The sequence below is a fragment of the Rattus norvegicus genome, chromosome 1 (assembly GCF_036323735.1).
Source record: "Rattus norvegicus strain BN/NHsdMcwi chromosome 1, GRCr8, whole genome shotgun sequence".
NCBI lineage: Eukaryota > Metazoa > Chordata > Mammalia > Rodentia > Muridae > Rattus > Rattus norvegicus.
The window spans coordinates 93,267,876-93,292,601 of record NC_086019.1 but is presented as its reverse complement, the minus strand read 5'-3'; the positions used below and the strand labels follow the sequence as shown (position 1 = coordinate 93,292,601).

The 24,726-nt window shown below is 47.4% G+C and overlaps 2 protein-coding genes across 4 annotated transcripts in view; both read right to left on the bottom strand.

The window, feature by feature from the left end:
* LOC103689966 (MARCKS-related protein-like) overlaps nt 1–24,726 on the bottom strand; it is a 980,777-nt gene that overhangs the window by 756,038 nt on the left and 200,013 nt on the right. The window lies entirely within an intron of this gene.
* Lgals7 (galectin 7) lies at nt 13,073–17,510 on the bottom strand. Of its 3 annotated transcripts, none has more exons than XM_039109505.2 (6): nt 16,272–17,510; nt 16,041–16,165; nt 14,818–14,863; nt 14,395–14,483; nt 13,625–13,826; nt 13,076–13,281 (listed from the first exon to the last, which is right to left on the bottom strand). In XM_039109505.2, the coding sequence occupies exons 3-6, from the start codon at nt 14,821–14,823 to the stop codon at nt 13,168–13,170; spliced, it is 411 nt and encodes a 136-aa protein (XP_038965433.1). In that variant the 5' UTR covers nt 14,824–14,863; nt 16,041–16,165; nt 16,272–17,510; the 3' UTR covers nt 13,076–13,167. The 3 variants fall into 3 exon arrangements, with proteins under 3 accessions (NP_072104.2, XP_038965433.1, XP_038965437.1); XM_039109509.2 differs by having other exon boundaries at nt 14,818–14,860; NM_022582.2 differs by lacking the exons at nt 16,041–16,165; nt 16,272–17,510 and having other exon boundaries at nt 13,073–13,281; nt 14,818–14,828.

Below are 24,726 nucleotides of genomic sequence, written 5' to 3'. Positions count from 1 at the left end.
TCCTAAAGCCTCACCAGGCCACTTGAGAGCCAGGATTCTACCCAGATCTGTTGGCATGGTGAGGAGACTGAGGCAGAGAGGCACCATGAGTTCCAGTCAGCCTGGGCTACAGAGTGAGTTCAAGGATTGCCAGGGCTCCACAGACAAACTCTGTCTCCAAAAACCATAAAAAGAAAAGGAGGAGGAGGAGGAGGAGGAGGAGGAGGAGGAGGAGGAGGAGGAGGAGGAGGAGGAGGAGGAGGAGGAGAATGGGCAGGACAAACAAAAGGATTATTGTTACACTGTTCTCAAAGACCCATCTTGCAACATGGGAGGCAAGGTCTCCTTGAGCCAGGACTTCTTTTTATCCTCCCTGTTTGTGGCCAAAACATCATGACTGATCTTGACACTCTGGGATCTAGTTACAAATGCTTCTCTGCTGCTAAACAGCCTAGCACGGACAGACAGACAAGATTGTGCTGAATGCAGCAACTTGAGGATCAGCGAAGAGACGTGAGACATCTGATGCTTTCTCAAGGCCAGTGCAGGACCTGGCGACAGTAGATCTCAAGGATGATTAATTAGAAGGCAACATCTCCATTGTTCAGGCATGGCTTCTTTTGGAATGGCAGAGTGGAGGTAAACATCAGTGTGCCAAGAACCCAGGGCACACTACTGTGTGCTCTGTGTGTGTGTGTGTGTGTGTGTGTGTGTGTGTGTGTGTGTGTGTGTGTGTGAGTGCACATATGTAAAGGCCAGAACAAGTTATGGGGTGTCACTTTCCTGACAGGGTCTCTCAGTAAACCTGAAATTAAGCTATTTCTGTTAGGTTGGCTGGCTGGCCACAGAGACCTCATCACGCCCCGTCTCCAGCGACCATGTTTCTGTTCTGTTCTCTCTCTCTCTCTCTCTCTCTCTCTCTCTCTCTCTCTCTCCTCAATATAAAGTCCTGGCTGTCCTGGAACTCACTAAGTAGAGCAGACTGTCCTGGAACTCACAGAGCTCTCCCTGTCTCTGCCTCTGCAGTACTGTGATTAGAGGTGATGGGCCAGCAGATCCAGGGAAATCTGGCTTTTTATGTCGGTGCTGGGGATTCAAACTCTGGAAGCTTTAAGCTTCCAGAGCAAAGCATTGTTGTGCACCCTCTCCCCCGACCCCTAAAGTGTACCATTTGAATTGATAGAAAGCATCTTTCCTTTCTTGGAGGATTGGGTGTGTGCACTTGGGAGTTCCACACTCCTGGGGGCCCCTCCTGCCTTTGCCCTCCAGCCCTGAATACTCATGGCCTAGAGTGCAAGGGATCTGAACACAGGTCTTCAGACTTGCACAGCTAAGCCCTCTTAGCCACTGAGCCACCTCCCCAGCTCTGTTCTGTTTATTGTTTGAAGACACTGTTTATCTGTGTCTTGCTTTGTAGCCAGCCAGTCTGGCCTTGGCCTCCCAAGAGTTTTAAGAAAACATCTTCCTCTCCTTTTTTACTCCTTCCCTCATTTTTCCCTCTTCTTCCTCCTCCTCCTCTTCTTCCTCCTCCTCCTCCTCTTCCCCATCTTCCTTTTCTTTCTCTTTCTTTCTGCAGAGACTTCTGGAGCACGGTCTAGTTATGAACTTGCACACAAGCCTCAGATTCTCACTGTAAGCAAAGTCCTCCTTAAGTTCTCAGTCCTCCCAAGTGCTCAGGTTACAGGCATGTACAACCGCGCCTGGGTTTTTAGTTTCTTATAAAAATAGGAACAGTGAGAGATGATCCATCAGTTACTCTTCTAGAGGACCCAAGTTCGAATCCCAGCAACTATGCCAGAAGGCCACAACCACAGATAACTCCAGATCTAAGCCCCTCTCCTGGCTTCCTCAGGAACCCCCAATACACAAGGCATATACTCACATAGATGCACTCATGAACAGATAGATTAAAAAAATAAATTAAGGCTGGGTGTGGTGGTGCATGCCTTTAATTCTAGCACTCGGGAGACAGAGGCAGGTGGATCTCTGAATTCAAGTCCAGCCTGGTCTACAGAGTGAGTTCAGGACAGCCAGGGTTGGTTACACAGAGAATCCCTGACTTGAAAAACAACAACAACAGTAAAAACCAGGAGTGATGGTGTACTGTTTTAATCCCAGAAATCAGGAAGCAGAAGCAGAAGCAGGTAGATCTCAATGAATTTGAGGCCAGCCTGTTCTACATAATGTAACAGAGCCCCAGACCTTAGCACAACAGACTCCATGATGAAAGCACCATTCGGATTGTGAAACTCAGCACTGAGACAGCAACACCTACCAAAATGAAAATGAAGACCTGATCCATCAAAGACCCCAGTTCTGGGAAAGTATGGAAAAGTCCTGACCTTGCTTTTTGGCTTCTGTAGTTCTGCTTCTGGCTAACTGTTCTTGTTAGCTGGAGTGTGTCCACCAAGAACATGGCTTCTGTACTTTAAAGCTCACATTGAGAAAGGCTCGGTGCTACACTGGGATCCTGAACACCCAGTGTGGTCCATGACCAGCTAATAACGACTTTCTATTGCCTTAAACCCATGTCCCAGCAGTCTTCTCGGGTGGACACCTACCTCACGACACTTCTCAGGGTAATCCTGGGATTTAAACACCAGACTCTGAGACACCAGAAGCGTGTGATGGCCAGGGGACACCTAGGCAATGAACAACCTGAGATGTTCCAGCACCTTGACCAATAGATGCCCTAATGCTTCAGGGGGATCTGACACCTCCACCCCAAAAGAAAACAAATTAGAAACTCACCTGGTTCGTCACCTCCAGAAGTTAAGTCTGGTGAAGATCCTTCTGTCTGGACACACAGGAGAGGTCGGATGTGGCTGTTAATCCAGCGGATCATTGAACCCCATATAGAGGAATTCCCACTATAAGATTATGTTGGATGACCTCCCCCACTGCTTCCTAGGCTCTGGGACCAGCGGTTGGGCAGAACTCTCTAATCATTTTTTTTTTCTTGAGTCACTACTAACTCTCCAGTTCTCCATATAGGCGATGCATTGATCTGAGACACCCAGCTGAGCGCTGAGCTCTCCACCAGTTCCCCCTTGGTCAAGTCCAGTGAGACCATCTGAGTCAAGCAAACAGGTTAGGTGCAGGGTTGCTGGAACTAACTGGAAAGAACTTCACAAGGCAAGTCTCTCCACTCCTATGACTGTGAAGGTAGCCGACCTCAGATGGACCCACCACACCAAGTTAAAAAAAAAAGGGGGGGGGGTTGGGGATTTAGCTCAGTGGTAGAGCGCTTGCCTAGCAAATGCAAGGCCCTGGGTTCGGTCCCCAGCTCTGAAAAAAAGAAAAAGAAAAAAAAAGACTTAAAAAAAAAGACTTTATAAAAAAAAAAAAGAAAGAAAGAAAGCAGAAGCTGGACTGGAGAGATAGCTCAGTGGTTAAGAGCATTGACTCTTTTTACCAGAGGTCCTGAGTTCAATTCCCAGCAACCACTTGGTGGCTCACAACCATCTGTAATGGGACCTGATATATACAAAATAATTAAATCTTAAAAAAAAAAAAAAGCAGAAGCCACAGACAATGGCTGCTAATGGACATCTTATGGACATCTCTGGATGAAGGGCTCGTTAGAATGATGGTTTCATTGGGCCCCAGGCCCTTCCACATCCTGCCCCTCTATCTCCTCCTGAGTTTGTGTTTTGCACTATGAGTTTGAATTTGGGGTCGTGGTCCACTGTCAGGCCTGGGCAGGAAACACGGAGACAGATACAAGGAAGGTATTAGCTAGTGTGACTACAGACCAGCAACCAATATTCCATATTGACCTTTGCTCCTGAAGCCTACTTTAAGTGTCCAGTTGTACTGGAGAAAAAAAAGATTTGGAAATGTTGCAGGATTCACACTGTGAACCCCGAGATTATGTTGTTATGCTGAAGACACCCGTTTCTAGTTGTGGTGTAGTTTAGCAGTTAGCACACACCTTTAATCCCTCTGGCTGGAATACAGACACAGCTTTAATCCCAAACAAAGAAGGTAAAGTTAGGGGGTTGGGGATTTAGCTCAGCGGTAGAGCGCTTGCCTAGGAAGCGCAAGGCCCTGGGTTCGATTCCCAGCTCCGAAAAAAAGAACCAAAAAAAAAAAAAAGGAAGGTAAAGTTAGTTTGTAGAAGGAAGCACCCATGTTTGAAAGTGATGTGTAATTGAATGGCAGACAAAGTGACGAATCAGAGAAAGATTTGACAGAATAGGATATGTCCAAATCTCACGAGAAGAAACAGGAAAGGGGAGCTACTTGAGGGGCAATGCAGAGAGAGAGAGAGAGAGAGAGAGAGAGAGAGAGAGAGAGAGAGAGAGAGATACAGATACAGAGAGATACAGAGAGACAGAGAGAGACAGAGACACACGGAGAGAGTTGTATAGAGACAGCTTGCAGAGAGAGAAGCTAGACACAGGTGAAGAAGAATGAGAATAAGAAGAAGCCAGAAAATTGCCAGAATTCGTTTGAGGTCAAGCAGAGCAATACAAGAGAAGTTGAGGGAAGCCAGATTGAATCAGTCAACTTGGAGAGGAGTTTGAGCCCGAACAGCTGAGTTGAACCAGTCAGTTAGAGTCCAGAAGGAGCTAGAAAGGGTAAGTTTATTTAGCAAGTAAGACTTGGGGCTGAAAACATTCTAGGCCTAGATTAGATTGTACAGAGGGAGGCTAGAAGCTTCCAGGACTAGGCCTAGGTTAGCAGACTAAGGCTGTAACTCTCAGAGACAACAATTACATCAGGCGCATAAAAGATACTATTACACGGAAAATGATTTTTGAGACAGGAATACAAAGTCTACAATCTATGCATGCCCTGTGACTGGACTTCTTAGTTGCCAAAAACAATTACTGAGTTTCCATTTCAAAACTTGGGGTTATAAAACTGAAATTGAACTGAAAAGTTCCTTTTAAAAGATTCTGGCAGGCTGGAGAGATGGCTCAACATTTAAGAGCACTGACTGCTCTTCCAGAGGTCCTGAGTTCAAGTCCCAGCAACCACATGGTGGCTCACAATCATCTGTAATGGGATCCGATGCCCTCTTCTGGTGTGTCTGAAGGTAGTGACAGTGTACTCACATACATGAAATAAATAAATCTCTTTAAAAATTTTATAAAAAAATGATTCTGGTCTTTGGAAAACAGGAAAAACCTGGGGAATCAGACTCTGCCACAGGAAGGGCCCCTGGGGTAGAGTTAATTATTCCCAGACATAAACCAGACATGAATCAGCCAAGACCACTAGTTATTCTTAGACATCAAGACCACATACTACACTGGGATAGAACAAACCAGAATGCATCCCACTGACTGACAAAACTCACTGTGCCTGGACTTAATGTGAGAGGACTTTTAAGGGGTTAAAACCTGTCTAATATCCAAAACCTTTAACCTAGGCACTTCCCTTACTCTGATGCCTGCTAATCTGCCCTGTACCTCTTCTGATGCTGACAAACTGAGAAGACAGATTGATCAGGACCTAGAGTCTCCCTTGCAGAAGCAATCCTACAAAACTGGAGAGGCTTAGACTCACTTCTCACAAGATAAAGGAGGGGGCTGGGGATTCAGCTCAGTGGTAGAGTGCTTACCTAGGAAGTGCAAGGCCCTGGGTTAGGTCCCCAGCTCCGAAAAAAAAGAACCAAAAAAAAAAAAAAAAAAAAGATAAAGGAGGCCGTGTCTGGCTTTGGGGAAAACCTATTGTTTTGATGTCAGTTGATCAGGAGTAATTTTTTTAAAAAAATCTCCTCATGGCTCAGAAACAACTCAAAAACAGAAAGAGACAAAGCCCTAAATCAGATCATTGATATCAGTTCTCTTAGTCTGGCTAACAGCCCTGGCTGGGCTTATTCTGATTGGACTAACAGTGAGTCCCCTGCATCTTAAACTACATGGCCAATTATGTGTCAGTTCAGTAAAATTAGTTGTCCTTAGGGCCAATTACACTTCGTTAAAATAGGATGAGTTCAGGAGTTGACTCATTCACTAGGACCGCTGGAAAATGTAAGAAGCCCCCAGGCCTTAGCCCAACTGACTCCCTCCCATTCAGACTAAAAAACCCAGAGCACAGCACCCTCTGCCTAAAGTGAAAGAAAGACCTAATCCATGAAAGCCCCGAGTTCTGGGAAATCTCTAAATGGGCTAACCTTGCCTTTTGGCTCCTGTAGTTCTGCTTCTGGCTAACTGTCCTTGTTAAACTGTATCATATCAATCCTAGATATGGTTTTTGTGGCGCGGCGCTACGCTGGGATCCGGAAGCCCCGCTGCAGTCTCCTGCCACCTAATAAAGACCCTCTATTGGCTTCAACCCATGTCCGAGTAGTCTTCTCTGGTGGACACCCCATAATGGTGGTAAGTTCCAGGATAGTCAGGGTTAAATAGAGAACGGAACAACTTTTGTTGTTGTCATTGCTGGTTTTCAGACAGGGTTTCCCTGGGTAGCCCTGGTTGTTCTGGAACTCTTTTTTTTTTTTTTTTAAAGATTTATTTATTTATTATATATAAGTACACTGTAGCTGTCTTCAGATACACCAGAAGAGGGCATCAGATCTCTTTACAGATGATTGTGAGCCACCATGTGGTTGCTGGGAATTGAACTCATGACCTCTGAAAGAGCAGTCAGTGCTCTTAACCACTGAGCCATCTCTCCAGCCCCTGGAACTCTTTTTGTAGACCAGAGATCTGTCTGGGAAAAAAATCTCAAAAAGACTAGGGAGTCTGGAGAGATACCTCATTGGGTAAAGTGCTTTCTGGGAACCTGAGCTCAGATCCCAAGAACACCCCTACAAGCTGAGTGTAGCCGCACCTGCCCGAGCCCCCCCACCCCCACCCCCACCCCCACCCCCGGCCCTGGGAGAGAAGCCTTGTAGACGGCAGATCTCTGGGGCACCTGGGCCAGCCAATCACATCTCAGAAACTATCAACGGAGTCAGGTGCTCACTGCTGTGCTTGACGACTTGAGTTTGATCCCTAAGAGACAGGAGGAGTCAACTCCTGCAAATTGTCCTCTGACTTCCATGCGCACATTTTGGCAGTCACAGACACACGCTAAATCAAAATGGAGGTTTGTTTTTTTTTTTTTTTTTAAATTTGAAATAATGTATATCGCTGTGATCTATGTATGCGATGATGAAGGACAAAAGAGGGAGGGAAGGAAGATTTGAGGGCCAGGAGACTGCGTCCCTGCAGTGAAATCAGACCCATAAAGATGAAATATCCTGTAAGCCCCTAAGACATCTTTTTTCTTTCTTTCTCTTTTTTTTTTTTTTTTTTTTTCTTTTTTCTTTTTTTTCGGAGCTGGGGACGGAACCCAGGGCCTTGTGCTTGCTAGGCAAGCGCTCTACCACTGAGCTAAATCCCCAACCCCTTCTTTCTTTTCCTTAACAGGGTCTCTTTGTGTGGCCCTGGCTAGCCTGGAAATGGCTATGTAGATCAGGCTGGCCTTAAAGGCACAGTCTCTGTCTATGCCTGCCTCTGTCTCCTCCAGAACCGGGATTGAAGTCCTAGGCCAACACGCAGGTTGAAAACAGCTGTTAAATAGGTTATGGCCGCAAGCGCCTTTAATCACAGCACTCAGGAAATTGCACCAGGGCTGAATTTGAGACCAACTTGAGCTACACAAAAAAAAAAAAAAAACAAAAAAAAAAACGAACAACAACAAAAAAAATCTCAGAGGTTGTCTGTGGAAGCCAAGTTCACGATGGCCTCCTAAGCTGTGGAACTGGCAGTGTTCATCTCCCAGATCATTACCAAGTAAGGTAGGGGTGATGAGAAGCTGGCAGAGGGGATTACACCACGTCGAAGATGAGGCTACACAAGACATCACAGCTTTTGCTCTGGGCAGCCTCTCTGGGGACGCGGCCACTTCTTGTGCCTCCTACAGAAAGACACAAGTGACATCACACTTGAGCTTCCTGTTGAGACCGGTGTCTGAGCGTCTTCTTGGAGGAAGACCCCACAGCACTAGCCAGTTCTTCGAAAGGACTGACGACAGCATCTTTGTACTGGGATAGGCTGGAGTGCACAAGCGCAAGGCACTATGGGTGAGGCAAGCGTTTAAAGCACTGTGGGCGTGGGCGATGCCACAATGTTGCAACACTGGTGAAACAAGATACCAGCCACTAGATAACGCAACAGAATGAGCGTGACTCGTTGCCAATAAAACTTTATTTGTGAACACCAAAGTTTGAAGTCATATAATTTTCAGTATCACATAATGGAAGTTGTCTTTGATTTTTTTGTTTTCCTCTCTAGCTATTTAAGCTTGGAAAACTCATTCTTAGCTTGTGAGCTGTAGGAAGTGGGGCGAACTGGGCCTCCGTCCCCAGTGTACCACTCTCTCTTTTATATGATTGTAAGCTCAGCTGGCATGAACAGTCCAGAGCCACCACGCAGAGAGTCACTCCCAAATTCCTAACCTCAGATATCAAGTAAGATAATCAGTGGGGCTAAGTTTTCGGGGTAATCATTGTGCAGCAGTAGGTAATTGATATATTCTTAAACAGGATGAGAAAGCCAGATCAAATATACGTTGTTTGCAACTTTCTGTTAGATGTGGTGTGTACGCCCACAACCCCAATGCTTGAAAAGCTGACGCAGGAGGATCAAAGAGGACTGCTGTGCGTTTGAGGCCAGCCTGGTTCACTCACATACATGCAGGTAGAACGTTAGCAAGTATAAAATGAAAGTAATAAATCTGTTTTAAAAAAAAAACATGGGGTTGGGGATTTAGCTCAGTGGTAGAGCACTTGCCTAGCAAGCGCAAGACCCTGGGTTCGGTCCCCAGCTCCAAAAAAAAAAGAAAAGGAAAAAAAAAAGAAGTTCAAGGTCATCTTCAACTACATGGTACGTTTGAGGCCAGCCTGAGCTACGTGAAACCATCTCTATTTGATTAAACGGGTTGGGGGTGGGGGCTAAGAGACAGCTCAGAGGTTAAGAGCACTGAATACCCTTCCAGAGGACATAGGTTTGAGTCCCAGCATCTGCACAGTGACTCGAAGCTGTCTATAACCCCAGTTCCAGGGAATCTGATGATCTCTGAGGGTCCCAGGCATGGGTGTGGTACCCAGACACAGGTGTGGGCAAAATACCCACCCGAATTAAACAACTGAAAACGGTTTTAAGTAATATTTGTTTCCTTCTAAGAACACTCACACCAGGGACAAATTCACAGTAGGCACTCAGGGATGTCACTGTGACTGGTGTGGCTACTGGTGCTAGGAACAGCTCAGGGACCACGCTGCCACTTACCCAGGGAGGGAAAATAAGCTAGTGTGGGTATGTCTCAAAGTCTACAGAGTCTTTGAGGGAAAATTCCCTCTACGAGAACTTAGAGCACAGCATGTGTTTTGATATTTTTCTTCTTTTTTCTCTTTCCCTTTTTTCTTTTTAACAGCATCTCATTACACAGCCTAGAGCTCACGAGGACCCACCTACCTCTGCCTCCCAACTACCGGGATTAATAGCGTGGACCACCAGGCCCTGCCTGTTTTTATTTTTATTTTTTTTTTCCTTTTCTTTTTTTCGGAGCTGGGGACCGAACCCAGGGCCTTGCCAGGGCCTTGGTCTTGCTAGGCAAGCGCTCTACCACTGAGCTAAATCCCCAACCCCTGTTTTTATTTTTAAACATATGCATGTGGAGTTGGGGATTTAGCTCAGTGGTAGAGCGCTTGCCTAGCAAGACCAAGGCCCTGGCAAGGCCCTGGGTTCGGTCCCCAGCTCCGAAAAAAAAAAGAAAAAACAAACAAACAAACAAACAAAAAAACCCATATGCATGTGTGTGTGGCACGTTCATGTGCCCTTAGAGGCCAGAAAAAGGAGATGGGTCCCCTGGGGCTGGGGTTTTGAGCTCACTGACGTGGGTACTGAAAAATGAACTTGGGTCCTCTGCAAGAGCAGTCAGTGCTCTCAACCACTGAGCCATCTCTCCAGCCCCCAACAGTTTAGAAACACCAGTGGTCTACCACGGATCAACGGCAGCAAGGCAACAATTCACCATTGTGTCAATACTGCTGCTTATTTAACATTTCATCTTGAATACTTCTCAAAGGGACATCGGTTTTTGTTTGATTTGATTGCTTATTTATTTATCTCCTTTGATTTGTTTCTGGATTTCGAGACAGGGTTTCTCTGGGTCGCCCTGGCTGTCCTGGAACTTGATGTGTAGACCAGACTGGCCTTGAACTCAGAGATCTGAGGTCAGAATATATATATATATTCTGGGCCAGCCAGAGGCTACAGTGAGTCTTGCCTCCAAAACAATAAATAAATAAATAATGATCCACTCAATAAGGGACGTGGAAGATGGCACAGGGTTTAAGGTACCTGTGTGATGAAGATGACCAAAAAATATTGATTTCCAGAACCTACATAAAAGCCAGGTGTATGGGGCTAGGGATATGGCTCAGTGGTTAAGAGCACTGTCTGCTCTTCCAAAGGTCCTGAGTTCAATCCCAGCAACCACATGGTGGCTTGCAACCATCTGTAATGGGATTTGAGGCCCTCTGGTGTGCCTGAAGACAGCAAGTACTCATATATAAAAAATAAATAAAAGGGTTGGGGATTTAGCTCAGTGGTACAGCGCTTGCCTAGCAAGCGCAAGGCCCTGGGTTCGGTCCCCAGCTCCGAAAAAAAGAAAAAAGGAAAAAGAAATAAATAAATCTTTTAAAAGAAAGAAAGAGGTTGGGGATTTAGCTCAGTGGTAGAGTGCTTGCCTAGCAAGTGCAAGGCCCTGGGTTCGGTCCTCAGCTCTGGGGGTTAAAAAAGTACATTTAAAAAAAAAAAAAGAAAGGAAGGAAGGAAGGAAGGAAGGAAGGAAGGAAGGAAGGAAGGAAGAAAAAGCTGGGTGCGTTTGGCAGGGCTCCTATAAAAGGCAGATGAATACAGGATCCTCAGAGCAAGCTGACTAGCCTCTTTCCCAGCAGAAAAGAACCAGGTGCCGGGGGATTTTCTGAGACGTATTCATTAATAAACTGAGAAGCGATTAAGGAAGATTTTTTTTCTGAGATAGCAGCAGCTACCCCAGAGCTCACTCACTCTGTAGACCATGCTGGCATCGAACTTCAGAGGTCTGCCTGCCTCTGCCTCCTGAGCTGGGATTAAGGTGTGTGCCGCTACTCCAGGACGGAAGGAGATTCTTGACATCAACTTTAGGCCTTCATACATGTCCGCACACGCGCGCGCACGCACACACACACACGCACGCGCGCGCGCGCACATGCACACACAGACAGACATGCACATTATGCACACATAAACAGAAAAACAAAGAATTAATTCAGGTCAGTGGGATGGCGAATGAGGAGCTTGCAGTCCAATATAAATCTGGAGACCCCAACTAAAGGTGGAGGGAGAGAACCGACTCCACAAAGTCTGTTAACCCCACACACACACACACACATCATACACACAAACACACCATACACAATAACAACAGAATAAATTTAATTTACTTCAAAAAGAAAAAAGAATGAACTCGGAACACTACTTCCGTGATCCTAGAATTCTCTTCGACCACTGGGAGGCGCCCGTTCTTAGCGCGGCCTCTGGGTATTCAGGGTGCGGGCAAAGTGAGGGGTCTCCAGCGGAAGAAAACCTTGGGTGGAGGAAGAGCAGAATCCTGGGGATCGGGTCTCCAGGGTCCCACTGAGGCCACAGAGATTCTAGGGAGTTTCCTGCGCCCGCGATGATCTAGGTGGCAAGGCAGACTGTGTCCGCCAGGGGGAGCTGTGGTTTGTGCTCTAGGCCTGGGCCCAGACCTGTGGGTGTCCCTCTTGGGCGTGTCTCCGTAAGAATGCTCTGGAAAGAAGGGTTAACTTAGAGCTCCAACCTGCCGCCTAAAGTGGAGGCCACAGGAAGGGCTTCCTGATCTCCAACGAGGAGCGGTGTGGGCGTCGGGGCGTCGCCCTCCGGAGCCTGAAAATCAACCCGGAGACCAGGCTGTGCCCTCTGCCAAAATCACTTATTTATGGCAGGGCCGGGGAAGGTGGGGGTCAGGGTCGGCAGATCAGGACCGCAAGACCTGTGTCCAAGGGGTGCATGGCTGCGATGGGGACCCAAAGCCTGCCCGCAGCGCCCCGCCCAGCTCTGAGTATCATCTGCTGTAGACATTGCGTCTGCCCCGGGGGTGTGCGAGTGGCGACCTGTCCTGATGCTGGGAGAGGCTCCCAGCTGGATCCACCCAGCAGGATGCCCATCCCCGCCTGCCTGGGCACCTCCAGGGGGCCCAGTTAGTCGTAAGTTTGGGATGTCCAGCTGAGATAGATAAAATGGAACTCCCCTTGTTTTGTTTTGTTTTGTTTTGTTTTTGTTTTGTTTTGTTTTTTCTTTTTCTTTTTTTCGGAGCTGGGGACCGAACCCAGGGCCTTGCGTTTGCTAGGCAAGCGCGTCTACCACTGAGCTAAATCCCCAACCCTCCCCTTGTTTTTTTAATGAACTAATTCACCTACTATTTACTGAGACAGATTCTCATTCTGTGTGTATCCCGGGCTGGCCTCGAACTAAGGGCAATTGTTCTGCCTCAGCCTCCTGGGTGCTGAGGTAGTAGGCATGAGCCACGAGGCCCAGCATTTCTCAAAAGGAGGCACTTTGGTGACCTTTATAAAGATGGCATAGTGTCGTATAGAGGTACCTTCAAATGCTAGCAGGCCACCGGAACACATCCGCTTGCTGTGCAAAAGGCACTTGATGCTCTTTGCGTTAGACCTGAGTTCAGTTCCCAGTACTCATGTCGGGCACCTCACAACTCCTTGTAACACCAACCTTTTCATTTATGTGCATGTTAGTGGAGACACACACACACACACACACACACACACACACACACTCTAACTGATGTGGTAACATTCCCTGTAACTTCTGCCAGTACTTGGGAGGCTAAGGCAAGGGAATGGCCACAAGTTAACCGACCTGGGTTACACAGCCTGACTTTTTATCCCCACCCCCACTCCAACCCTGACTGCTCCCCAAAGGAAACCCTGCTGGGTCTCTGCTCAGCGAGCCCTTGCCGTGCAAATTAAATGGCGTCTCAGACACAGGCTCGCTTTGACCTTGGGTTACTATGTTTTTCTCTGAGCCTCAATTTTTTTGGTCGCACATAAAGGACACAGACACAGTCAGGAACTACAGCTACAGTTTATTCGCCATCCACAACCCTCCTCTACGATCTGACGAAACCCCACCCCCACTCGCCAAGCCCCTGGGTCCTTGCTCAGAAGATCTTCACAGAATGCAGCTGCACGTCTCCGCCCACCTCCACTGAGCGCACGTTAGAGGATGGCATCCGGTGGTGGAAGTGGAGATACTCGTCATCCCCGATCACAGTCTGCAGGGTGAGAGCCCAAGTTAAGTCTGCATGCAGATCGCAGTCTGCGGCCTTGGAAGACGTTAACTACACCAGAGCCTCCCTCTCCTCAAAAAGGAAAATGGGTCTGCTGTCCACTCTAATCGGACGCAGTGTACCACTAGGTTGCCCCAATCCCTGGGCACTTGGCTCTTGATCACTTTTTTTGTCGCTCTTAGAAGCGGACCTGGAGAGGGTCTGTGGAGGCCCTCGGGTCTGGGCCCGGGTTCTAGTACCCCAAGGATTTTCCTGCCATCCTCTACAGCTCAGCCCCCAGCATTTGCCTCTAGACCTGGGTGTGGCCTGTTCTCCTTCAGAGACCTACCTTGAAGCCTTCCTCTGTGGTGATGATGAGCACTTCAAAGGGCTGCCCACGCTGGAAGGGGATGCCGGTGCCCCGCTCCTCACGGCCCCATTTGCCTTGCTGTTTGGTGTTGAAGACAACCTCGGATGTGTCCAGCCTCGGGTTAAAGTGCAGGGCGGCGTCTGCCTCTTGCTCCTCGCCGCATAGCAGGTTTACATGGAACCTTCGGAGACAGTGGGCCTCAGAGATCCGCAACCACCACGTGCAGTTTTACGTGGCTCCACCGGCATACCCACACCCACAGAGATTCCCCGTGTTTATAGCCAGGATCCCCTCACTTCAGAGCCTGGAGCTGTCCTGGGGTTCAGATGTGATGATGCCCTGCTGCTCCTGATGACAGGGAACCCCACTCCAGAAGAGCAGAGTTAATAGCAGGGACCCCACCATTCCAGGTTATCAATACTCCCACAAAGCCCAAGGTCTCAATTTTAGTGGGTCATGGACTTGATAACCAGGTACCCAGGGTAGCTTTTGAACACGGAGATCCTAGGACTAACCAGGGACTCTTATTGTTGTTCTACGACCCTAAAGTTTTAGGGAGACTTGGACACCCACCCACAAGTCTTAGGGAACATCAGTGATATATCCAAATTAAGCTAGCAATAGGGAATCCAAGACCCCACTTGGCAAACAAGGTTCCAGGGACACCATATGTGGGCTCTAAGAAACAGGGTTCAACGGAACCAGGAGATGCCCACCCACCCTTTCCCTTGGAACCCTGGGATTATCACCTGCCAGCCTGGTCAGGGACCACGCCTCGAATTCTCATGACGGTGCCCAGGCGGACACCCTGAGGCAGAGGGGTCTTGTGATGGGTGGCCTGTAAGATTTGGGTGGGGCAAGGATGAGAACCAGGGAGACAAAGAAACAGATGGGTCAGCCCCAGCTAGGAACCCCATGGCCCGGGCAGAAACCAAGAGGGATGCAGACTAAGGAAGAGGTTGTGACAGAGACAACTCAGTGAGAAGAAGGGAAAGCCAGCCGGGAGACGTGCTGGTGAAACCCAAGAGATAGATAGCACGAAGCTTTCCTGATACCCGTTATCTGCTTTGAAAGGGAGGTTTCAGCCAGTTCCAGTTTCCTTGACTTGGCCCTAACCTGAGGACTAGCCCCCCCTCCCCCAACTTGTCCCCGACCCCCTGAGGAACACTTACAGACATGGCTGGCAGGGCAATTCAGCAACAATGTGGCCAGTAGCTGCTGGAGGAGACCTTAAGTAAAGGCGAGGTGGTGGTTCCGCTCCTCCCTTCCCATCCCACACCTGGCACGGACCCCTGCCCTAGGGCGAAGCTGTCAAGGCTGGGCGAGCCTCCTCACGCCCTGCCCCACACACCAACTGGTGGTGCACCTCCCTCTCCCCTTTCCTAGGCTTATAGAAAGGGACAACCTTTAATACCAAGACTGGGGATGTTTGCCCTGTGCTCCCCACCCCACCCCACCTCTCCTCCCATGCCCCTACTGCCCTGCCAGACACAGGACTTCTTTGGAGACCTGTTGGATCCAGAAGCAACTCTTTCCAGAAGGAGCCTCTTCCCCAGAGTTCAGGTGTCCTGCTTTGTCCAGTGCAACCCTGCCGCTGCCGCTGCCATTGAAGACAGGCATAACTCCACGCTATCCATTGGTGCCCCCAGGAAGCCCACTACTCCTTCTTGTCCTATGCGGGGCCTCCCAGATTACCAGAGTGTGTCTGGCACATTTGAAGTGGTCAGTAACGGAGGGTCAAATAAAGAAGGTCCGCTAACAGTGACCAGGCTGAGGCCTCTGGGTGTCCAGATGTGTCAGAACCTCACCAGGAGATGTGGAGTGTAGCTTAGTCACTGCACTGACTTAGAGGAAACGGAGCTGATGGGAACCATTTGTCCAAAGATCAAGCTGCCACAGGCCAGGCAGTTTATAAGTGCCCCCCCCCCCGCCCTCCAGTGGTACCTGCTTTTCTTCTTCAAGTCTCTAGCTGCTTCTCCCTGAACTGAGCCCACCTTCCCATCCAACCAGTGTGATGGAATACGGTCTGATGGGTGTCCCCAGCACCCAGTCACCACCCCGATAAATGAAACATGAGGAAACTGCCAATAACCTGAGTTTTAGTCTCCTTGGGCCAGCACTCTAGAAAAGGAGTGTGTGTGTGTGTGTGTGTGTGTGTGTGTGTGTGTGTGTGTGTGTGTGTGTAGGGATGACTCATAAAGAATGAAAAAAATTTTTCTGGAAGGCAGGCAAAGGAAGGGTGGGAGTGCTCCTAACAGCCCAGCAGCCTTCCTGGAAGATCTTTCCCATCCCGATCCCCACCATGCTACACCTGCCCCACCCAGCAGGTGGCAGAGCCCTAGGCCCGATGCATGCTGGGAGTGGAAAGTTGCCGGGGAGATTAGGAGCATGCTACCTCTCCTGCTCCTCTGTCGAAGTATAGCAGATTCACCTCCCGACCCTAGAATCCACATCAAGGACTCCCACGTGGAGGTCCAGAGTGGGCGCAGAAGATGCCAGAGAAACGTGGGCGCTGCGATGCTGCGGGAGGAGCAGAGACAAAACAGATGTCAGGGAAACGTGGGCGTCGCCATGCTGCGGGAGGAACATGGAGAAGACAGGCTTGAGATGGACGTGATGACTCCACCTGGAAACGAGCCGGGAGAGTTGGCTCAAGTCTTCTGAAGTCATCGTGGGCTGCAGGAGATCGTGTCAAACAACAGCAAATGGTTCTTCTCTGTCTCCTCCCCCTCTTCTTTTTGGTAGTGGTGGGACATGTTTTTAATCCCAGCACTCAGGAGGCAGAGGAAGGCAGTTCTGTGAGTTGGAGGCCAGTCTGGTCTGGAGAGTGAGTTCCAGGACAGCCAGGGCTCCACAGAGAAACCCTGTCTTAAAAAAAACAAAACGACCGCCTGATCAGGTGGGCACTCCTGAGGCTGCAGAGCGGAGGAGACCACCAACACTGCCCACCCCTGCCCACATCCCTGGCCCAAGAGGCAACTGTATAAGGCCTCTGGGCTCCCGTAGGGGAGGGCCCAGGAGCGGCAGGATCCCTGAGCCTGAGACACCGCCGGAACCTGAAGGAAACAGACCGGATAAACAGTTCTCTGCACCCAAATCCTGTAGGAGGGAGAGCCAAACCTTCAGAGAGGCGGACACGCCTGGGAAACCAGAAGAGACTGCACTCTGTGCACATCCAGACGCCAGAGGAAAACACCAAACGCCATCTGGAACCCTGGTGCACGGAGGCTCCCGGAAAGAGCGGCGCAGATCTTCCTGGTTGCTGCTCAATGAGAAGATCAAACCTAAGGATAATAGGTATAGAAAAGAGTGAAGACTCCCAGCTCAAAGGACCAGTAAATATCTTCAACAAAATCATAGAAGAAAACTTCCCTAACCTAAAAAAAGAGATACCCATAGACATACAAGAAGCCTACAGAACTCCAAATAGATTGGACCAGAAAAGAAACACCTCCCGTCACATAATGTCAAAACACCAAACGCACAAAATAAAGAAAGAATATTAAAAGCAGTAAGGGAAAAAGGTCAAGTAACATATAAAGGCAGACCTATCAGAATCACACCAGACTTCTCGCCAGAAACTATGAAGGCCAGAAGATCCTGGACAGATGTCATACAGACCCTAAGAGAACACAAATGCCAGCCCAGGTTACTGTATCCTGCAAAACTCTCAATTAACATAGATGGAGAAACCAAGATATTCCATGACAAAACCAAATTTACACAATATCTTTCTACAAATCCAGCACTACAAAGGATAATAAAGGGTAAAGCCCAACATAAGGAGGCAAGCTATACCCTAGAAGAAGCAAGAAACTAATCGTCTTGGCAACAAAACAAAGAGAAGAAAAGCACACAAACATAACCTCACATCCAAATATGAATATAACAGGAAGCAATAATCACTATTCCTTAATATCTCTCAACATCAATGGCCTCAACTCCCCAATAAAAAGACATAGATTAACAAACTGGATACGCAATGAGGACCCTGCATTCTGCTGCCTACAGGAAACACACCTCAGAGACAAAGACAGACACTACCTCAGAGTGAAAGGCTGGAAAACAACTTTCCAAGCAAATGGTCAGAAGAAGCAAGCTGGAGTAGCCATTCTAATATCAAATAAAATCAATTTTCAATTAAAAGTCATCAAAAAAGGGGCTGGGGATTTAGCTCAGTGGTAGAGCGCTTACCTAGGAAGCGCAAGACCCTGGGTTCGGTCCCCAGCTCCGAAAAAAAGAACCAAAAAAAAAAAAAAAAGTCATCAAAAAAGATAAGGAAGGACACTTCATATTCATCAAAAGAAAAATCCACCAAGATGAACTCTCAATCCTCATCTTCGGTTGGTTTATATACAAGTGTGCAATTTCTAGGCTTGAAAGTAAAATGATGCTATCTGGTGCTGGATAGAGGAGCCTTATTTTTTATTATGGCAGCTTGCTATTTTTGTAACATGGTGATTTGGTTGAACACAATAAAGTACAGTAGTAACTGATAAAAAAACAAAACAAAACAAAACAAAACAAGGGGTTGGGGATTTAGCTCAGTGGTAGAGCGCTTACCTAGGAAGCGCAAGGCCCTGGGTTCGGTCCCCAGCTCCGAAAAAAAGAACCAAAAAAACAAAAACCAAAACCAAAAAACAATTGGGGTTGGGGATTTAGCTCAGTGGTAGAGCGCTTGCCTAGCAAGCGCAAGGCCCTGGGTTCGGTCCCCAGCTCCGAAAAAAAAAAAAAAAAAAAACCACAAAGACAAAAAAATAAAACACAACACATAAACAAAACGACACTGCTGCTCTTTCAGAGGACCCTCGTTCAGTTAGCCGCACCCACATCAGGGACCTTACGGCCTCCTTAACTCCGCCTCCTTCACTCCAGGTCCAGAGAATCTGATAAACTTCTGTGGCCTCTCAGATTCGCACACACATGGGACACTCATGCACGCACACGCACACACACACACACAAACTCTTTGCAAACAAGAAACCTTGAGTTCGAGAGGACGTACTTAGAGTGAGGTTTGAAGGCTTTGACTTGGATTTCCACAGGACAAGGACTCACAGGACAAGGAGGGTGGGACAAGGGGACATCAGGTTTCATGTTGCACCACCACCTGCTTGTCACAGTTAGGCGGATAATTGTGGCTCGATTATTTTGGCTTCACGCTCTGTGTAAATCACCGCCTGACACTCATCTGTACCGAGTTCTGTTTGTGGCTGCTGGTTCCCACGGGTTGGCCTCTCGTTTCCTGCTTTAGAGCTGGGTGGAAGTTCACAGACAGCTCTTCACAGGTCTGAACTTGCCTTGGGTGATTAGGTGATTGATAAAATCTTCCCATTCAATCCCTTATCGGTTCCTGTATCTACCTCCTTTCTGGGAACTGAGATGTGCTGTGTCCTTGACTGTGTTTGACTCTCTCAATTATCTTTGCGGTAAGCTCTGAATAATATTCGCTTGAACTTATTCTTTTTTTTTTTTTCATTTCTAGTTCATTAGTGAATGTATTTGTTTCCTAGGACTCATCTTTATGGAAAAATACTATGGATTAAGAAAGATTCTAACAAACAGGTCCTTGAGGTTTTTTTGGGAGGTAAAGGGGGAGTTGTTTTGGTTTTGAGACAAAAATTTCATGTAGCCCAGGCTAGCCTTAAACTTCCTAATTAGCCAAGGATGACCTGCATTCTTGGTCCTACTGCCCCTACCTCCCAAGTGCTAGCCTGTGTTATCATAGCCGGTTGGTGCAATGTTCAACCCAGAGCTTTGTCCAGGCTAGACAGGCACACCAGCAACACATCCACACCCCAAGCTGTGCGACTTAAAACCCAAGACTCCACTCGTCAATGTCAGTCTGTCATAATTTTTATTACTTTTTGTACACTGTGAAAATAATGAAGTGAAGTCAGGCATGGTGATTCATGCCTTTAAGTCCCGCTCTAGGGAGGCAGAGACAGGTAAATCTTTGAGTTTGAGACCAGCCTGGACTTCAGAATTAAGTTCTAGCACGACAGGGTGCAACAGAGATATTGTGTCTTGAAACAAAACAAAACAAACAAACAAACAAACAACAACAACAACACAAAAAAGGTAAGAAAAGAATGAAGCGATGATATTGATGATTTGGTGGAAATATGAACTTTAAAGATTTTAATTTGATTTTGGTTTAAGCGCGTGTCTGTGGAGAGGTATATGCATGGCAGTGCAATGCTTGGGGAGACCAAGAGGGGGCGCAAGATCCCCAGAGCGGGAATTAACACAGGCTTGTGGGCCCTCTGACATAGATTTTGTTGCTTTTTATTTTATGTGTCTGGGTGTTTTCGCCTGCATGTGTGTATGTGCAACATGTGAGTGCAGTACCCGGGGAAGTCAGAAGAGGGGGTCAGGTATTCTGGAACCGGAGTTATTGACAGACGTGAGCCACTTGTGGATCCTGGGAACCGGAGTTATTGACAGACGTGAGCCACTTGTGGATCCTGGGAACAGAACTGGAGTCCTCTGGAAGAGCAGCAAGTGTTCTTAACCACTGAGTTGTCTCTTCAGCCTCCTCTTTCTTGCTTCCTTAGATGAGGTCTCCGCTATAGCGCGGGCTGGCCAGGAACCATCTAACCTCTTTTCTTAGCCTCGCCACTGCTGGGAATACAGGTTAGAGTCGCTGCACCTGTGCGAAAGCTAATGATTCTATGATGGCTATAGCAAGCTGAACACTCCCGTCTCTGATGACGGCAAGCCCTTTCTTGTAGTGTTCGGCTCCATTTATGAACTTACTTAATTAAAATCTATTAATTATTTTAAGTAGACAATATGATTTTTACAAGGGACTCATTTTTCCATGTTTTAATTGTGTAGTAAGCATTTCTAGGTCATAAAGTAGGTCTTGTAAATTTTTTTTAAAGATTTTATTTATTATTATGTATAAGTACACTGTCACTGTCTTCAGACACACCAGAAGAAGGCATCAGATCTCATCACAGATGGTTGTGAACCACCATGTGGTTGCTGGGATTTGAACTCAGGACCTCTGGAAGAGCAGTCGGTGCTCTTAACCACTGAGCCATCTCTCCAGCCCCCGTAAATTTTTTTTAAGATGAATTTATTTATTTATTATATATGAGTACACTGTAGCTGTCTTCAGACACACCAGAAGAGGGAATCCAATCCCATCACAGATGGTTGTGAGCCACCATGTGGTTGCTGGGAATTGAACTCAGGACCTCTAGAAGAGCAGCCAGTGCTCTTAACTACTGAGCCATCTCTCCAGCCCGGGTCTTGTAAATTTCAAGGCCTGATAATAAAATGCTCCGAGTGACTCCTCTGACATTCTGTCTTTCCTGCCCCAGCCCCCTACTAAGTCTCACTGTGTAGACCAGGCTGGTCTGGAACTCACTGATACCTGCCTACCTGTGTCTACTGAGTGCTGGGACCAAAGACATGTACCACCACACTCGGCAGCCCACCTAGGTCTTGGAGGCAGCATCTCTCAGTAGCCTGGGCTTTGATATCTGGATCATCTAGCCAGTCATGCCCAGAGACCCATCTGTCTCCAAATACCCAGTGCTGGGATTACAAACATGTTCCACCATGCCCAGCTTTTTTATGTGGCTGCTGAGGAACAAACTCAAGTTCTCATGCTTGGGTGGCAAGCACCTTCCCCACTGAGTAATTTCTCCCAGCCTCCTCAATGACTGTATCTTCAGCCCTGAAGAGGATGGGAGAGTTAGCCACCGCTAATTCTAGACAGATCCACCCCCATCCAGAGTGACTAACATCCAGGGCTAAACAGATGACTTGCCTAGTGTTGATTGTTTGTTTCGAGATTATAATTACAATATTTCTCCCTTCTCTTTCTCTCTCCAAACCCTGTCATATACCCTGATCTCCTTCAAATTCCTGTCCTCTTTCTCCACTAATTACTATCACATGTATACATACACATACAATGTATACATGTGCATTTATGTACAACTGCATGTGTATACACAATGTATATATAATTTTTATTATACAAATGTGTTCTTCAGTATAACCTGTTCAGTCTATACGATGTTACTTATATGTCTATTTTCAGGGATGACCATTTGGCACTGGGAAACTAACTCTTAAAAAAAATTTTTTTTTTTTTTTGAGCTGGGGACCGAACTTAGGGCCTTGAGCTTGCTAGGCAAGCACTCTACCACTGAGCTAAATCCCCAACCCCTGGGAAACTAACTCTTATAAGGCTTCCCTGAGGAAGAACGTCCCTCTCACACCCAGCTTTTTGCCTGCTGTTCTTTGTGTAGGGTTGAGGCCTTGTGGGACTTTCTCCATCCACTGTGGTGTGTTCATTGGTGTTCTCTTTGTTCAGCCCATGTTCGGGTAGCCATGTTGGCGAGATTTCATGGGTGTAGCTTCTGATAGGAGAACACCATCTCACAGAGACTCCCCGACCCACGAGCTCTTACAGTCCTTCCACCTTATCATCTGTATTTCCTGAGCCTTGGGTGCGGGGTGTATTGTAGACAAATCCACTGGGACTGGGCTCCACAAGTGTGCGTTTCAACTGGTTGTGGTTTTCTGCAGCAATTTCTGCCTGTTGCAAAGAGAAGTTTCCTTAGTGGGGGATGAGGGCTACACTTACTTGTGCATATAGGACAAATGTTTGTAGCTTGTGGTTGAGGGATTATTGTGGGTTAGTAAATTAATAGTTGTAGATTCTCCTCCAACAATCATGACTTCATTAGCGCTGGGTAATTAACTAGGCTTTCCGTACCAGGCATGGTTTCCCCCTTGTCAAATGGGTCTTATGACAATTAGAGAACTGTTGGTTACGGCCGAGGCGTGTGTGCCACTACTGAGCCCTTAGGGTCATTGTTCCGTGCCAGTAGTTGATGATGTCCATAGGTGTCATAGTTGGGTAGGACTGTGACCCAAGGTTTTAAGACAAATGAGACAGAAAAAAAATGAGGACAGGGATATTATGCTTTTACCCAGATTTCAGTTATTTTGTGGGCCCAGGGGAGGGGCTGGTGGTTTCCAGCAGCTGCTTTACTGAGAATAGTGGGTGTGTGGCACATGCCTGAAAACCCTCCTTTTACGGGGTTGGGGATTTAGCTCAGTGGTAGAGCGCTCGCCTAGCAAGCGCAAGGCCCTGAGTTCGGTCCCCAGCTCCAAAAAAAAAAAAAAAAAAAAAAAAAAAAAACCCTCCTTTTAGAGCAAAAGTGGAAGGGTCACAAATTTGGGCTATCTGAGGAGATCTATCACACAGTTAGCCCCGGAAAATAATAGAACAGAAAGGGAGAGGGAGAAAGAGAGGGAAAGGAGAGAGAAATGTTAAAGAGTTGTGTGGGCAGCACATTTGGTATTTAAGTAATCTGAACCAGTTCTGCAAGTGACTGTGTTTTGTATTACTGTGAAGATATGGAAATGGTAGTGCATTACAATTTAAAGTGATTGTAATAATAACATCTTGATTTCTACATTCCTTTTCTGAACTTTCTTGGGGGTTTCCTTTCAGAAGCAACTTTTCCATGCTCTTAATACAAATTCCTTTTTAGTAGGAATCCAGAAGTGTTCGATTGAATGGGAAAGCGCTTAATGCATCCGGGCTTGGGGGGTCGCAGATTGAAATGTCTCCTGTGTCACATTCTGGAGGTTACATCTGTCTGTGACAACAGGGCATTTCCTTATTCGTCCTTCATTTGCTGCTTTTTAAGTTGACAACTTCCTTCCCAATAAAAATTCACTTAAACCTCCAAAAAAAAAAAAAAATGAGTTGTGTGGGAGTGAGCTGTCACTGATGTAATCGCTCTTCCCTCATGGGCTCCCATGTTTTTCTCAGTGGGGACCTCACAAGGCTCGACACTATGTTATTTCCGACCTTCAGCTCCTAAACTGTGAGATAACTAAATCTCTTTGCCTTCGTAGGCAGCCTGCCTTAAGTAATTTGCTATAGTACTAAAACTTCACACTCAGGTGTAGTTCCCTGGCAGGAGTCGGGGAAGGAGGGAGAAAATGAATTGAGAACCAAATGGATGGTGGCTTCTCAGACCTGAGAATGGAATTCTGGGAAGAAAGAAACACTCATTGAACTAAGAACCTCCAAACTCGAAGGAATCCATGGCGCCAGGTCCTCTGGAATCAGGCCTGAAGCAGGAAGCTGAGGGAGGAGGTGAAAAAGGGGGTTTCTGGACAGCAGCAACCTTAGGGTTGCAGCTTCCTACCCACCCGGCCCCCCACAGGAAACGGAAGACAGACAGAAGGGACAGCTGGGGTTAGAGCTGCACAAAGGTGAAACTGACAGAACCCTTGATTCGTTCACCGAGCAAAACAAGGGCTTCAGTCTAACATACAGAAAACTAGGGGCACCCAACAGTAAGCAGTGTGATGGCCAGGACGTGATGGTAAGTTATGCAAGGAGACATCCACACAGACACACCACAGGGCGGGCTGGAGAGGGCTGCTGCATCGTCTTAGAAACACCAACACTGAACACTAAGGCAAGCAGAATGACGTTTCTATTATGTCAACTGTTTTGTATCTATGGTAGATTGACCCGGTGCCCAGGAGAGTCAGATTGGAGGTTATATCACCTCACAGTAAACCACAAAGTGGGGGGGTAGAGAGCTGGCTCAGTGGTTAAGAGAGCTCGCTGCTGCTCCTGGATAGGACCAGAGTTCCACATCCAGTGGCTCACAACATCTGTTCCAGGGGATCCCATGCAGTCTTCTAGTCTCTTTAGGGAGGGGGGCATGCTTTATACCCTGGAGACGCAGTAGCTAATCATGCATTTTACTATTGCAGAGGACCCCAGTTCAGTTCCCCGCATCCTTGTTCGTTGGCTCTCAACCACCTGCGACTCTGGCTCCAGGGCGTCCAGTGCCAAGCTCTCAGGCACCTGCACCCACCTGTACGCACCCACACACAGAGATAGATAATGTAGGTCCTTGAAAATAAAACAAATCTCTACATAAACAGAGTGATCAGGTGCTCCTGGTAGGGACATGGGATAGTGATAGAGAAATCTATACCCCTGTCCCCCATAGTGGCGCTTCAATAGGTAAACTCTGGAAGGAACGGAAAGTACTTTATTTCTGTAATTATCACATTGTTAG

Excerpts from the sequence above, each read along its gene's own strand:
- Lgals7 (XM_039109505.2), bottom strand. Across the intron at positions 13,827-14,394 it reads GTCCCTGACCAGGCTGGCAG|GTTCCATGTAAACCTGCTAT; the intron begins GTGATAATCCCA and ends CTGTCTCCGAAG. Across the intron at positions 13,282-13,624 it reads CCACAGAGGAAGGCTTCAAG|ACTGTGATCGGGGATGACGA; the intron begins GTAGGTCTCTGA and ends CTCACCCTGCAG.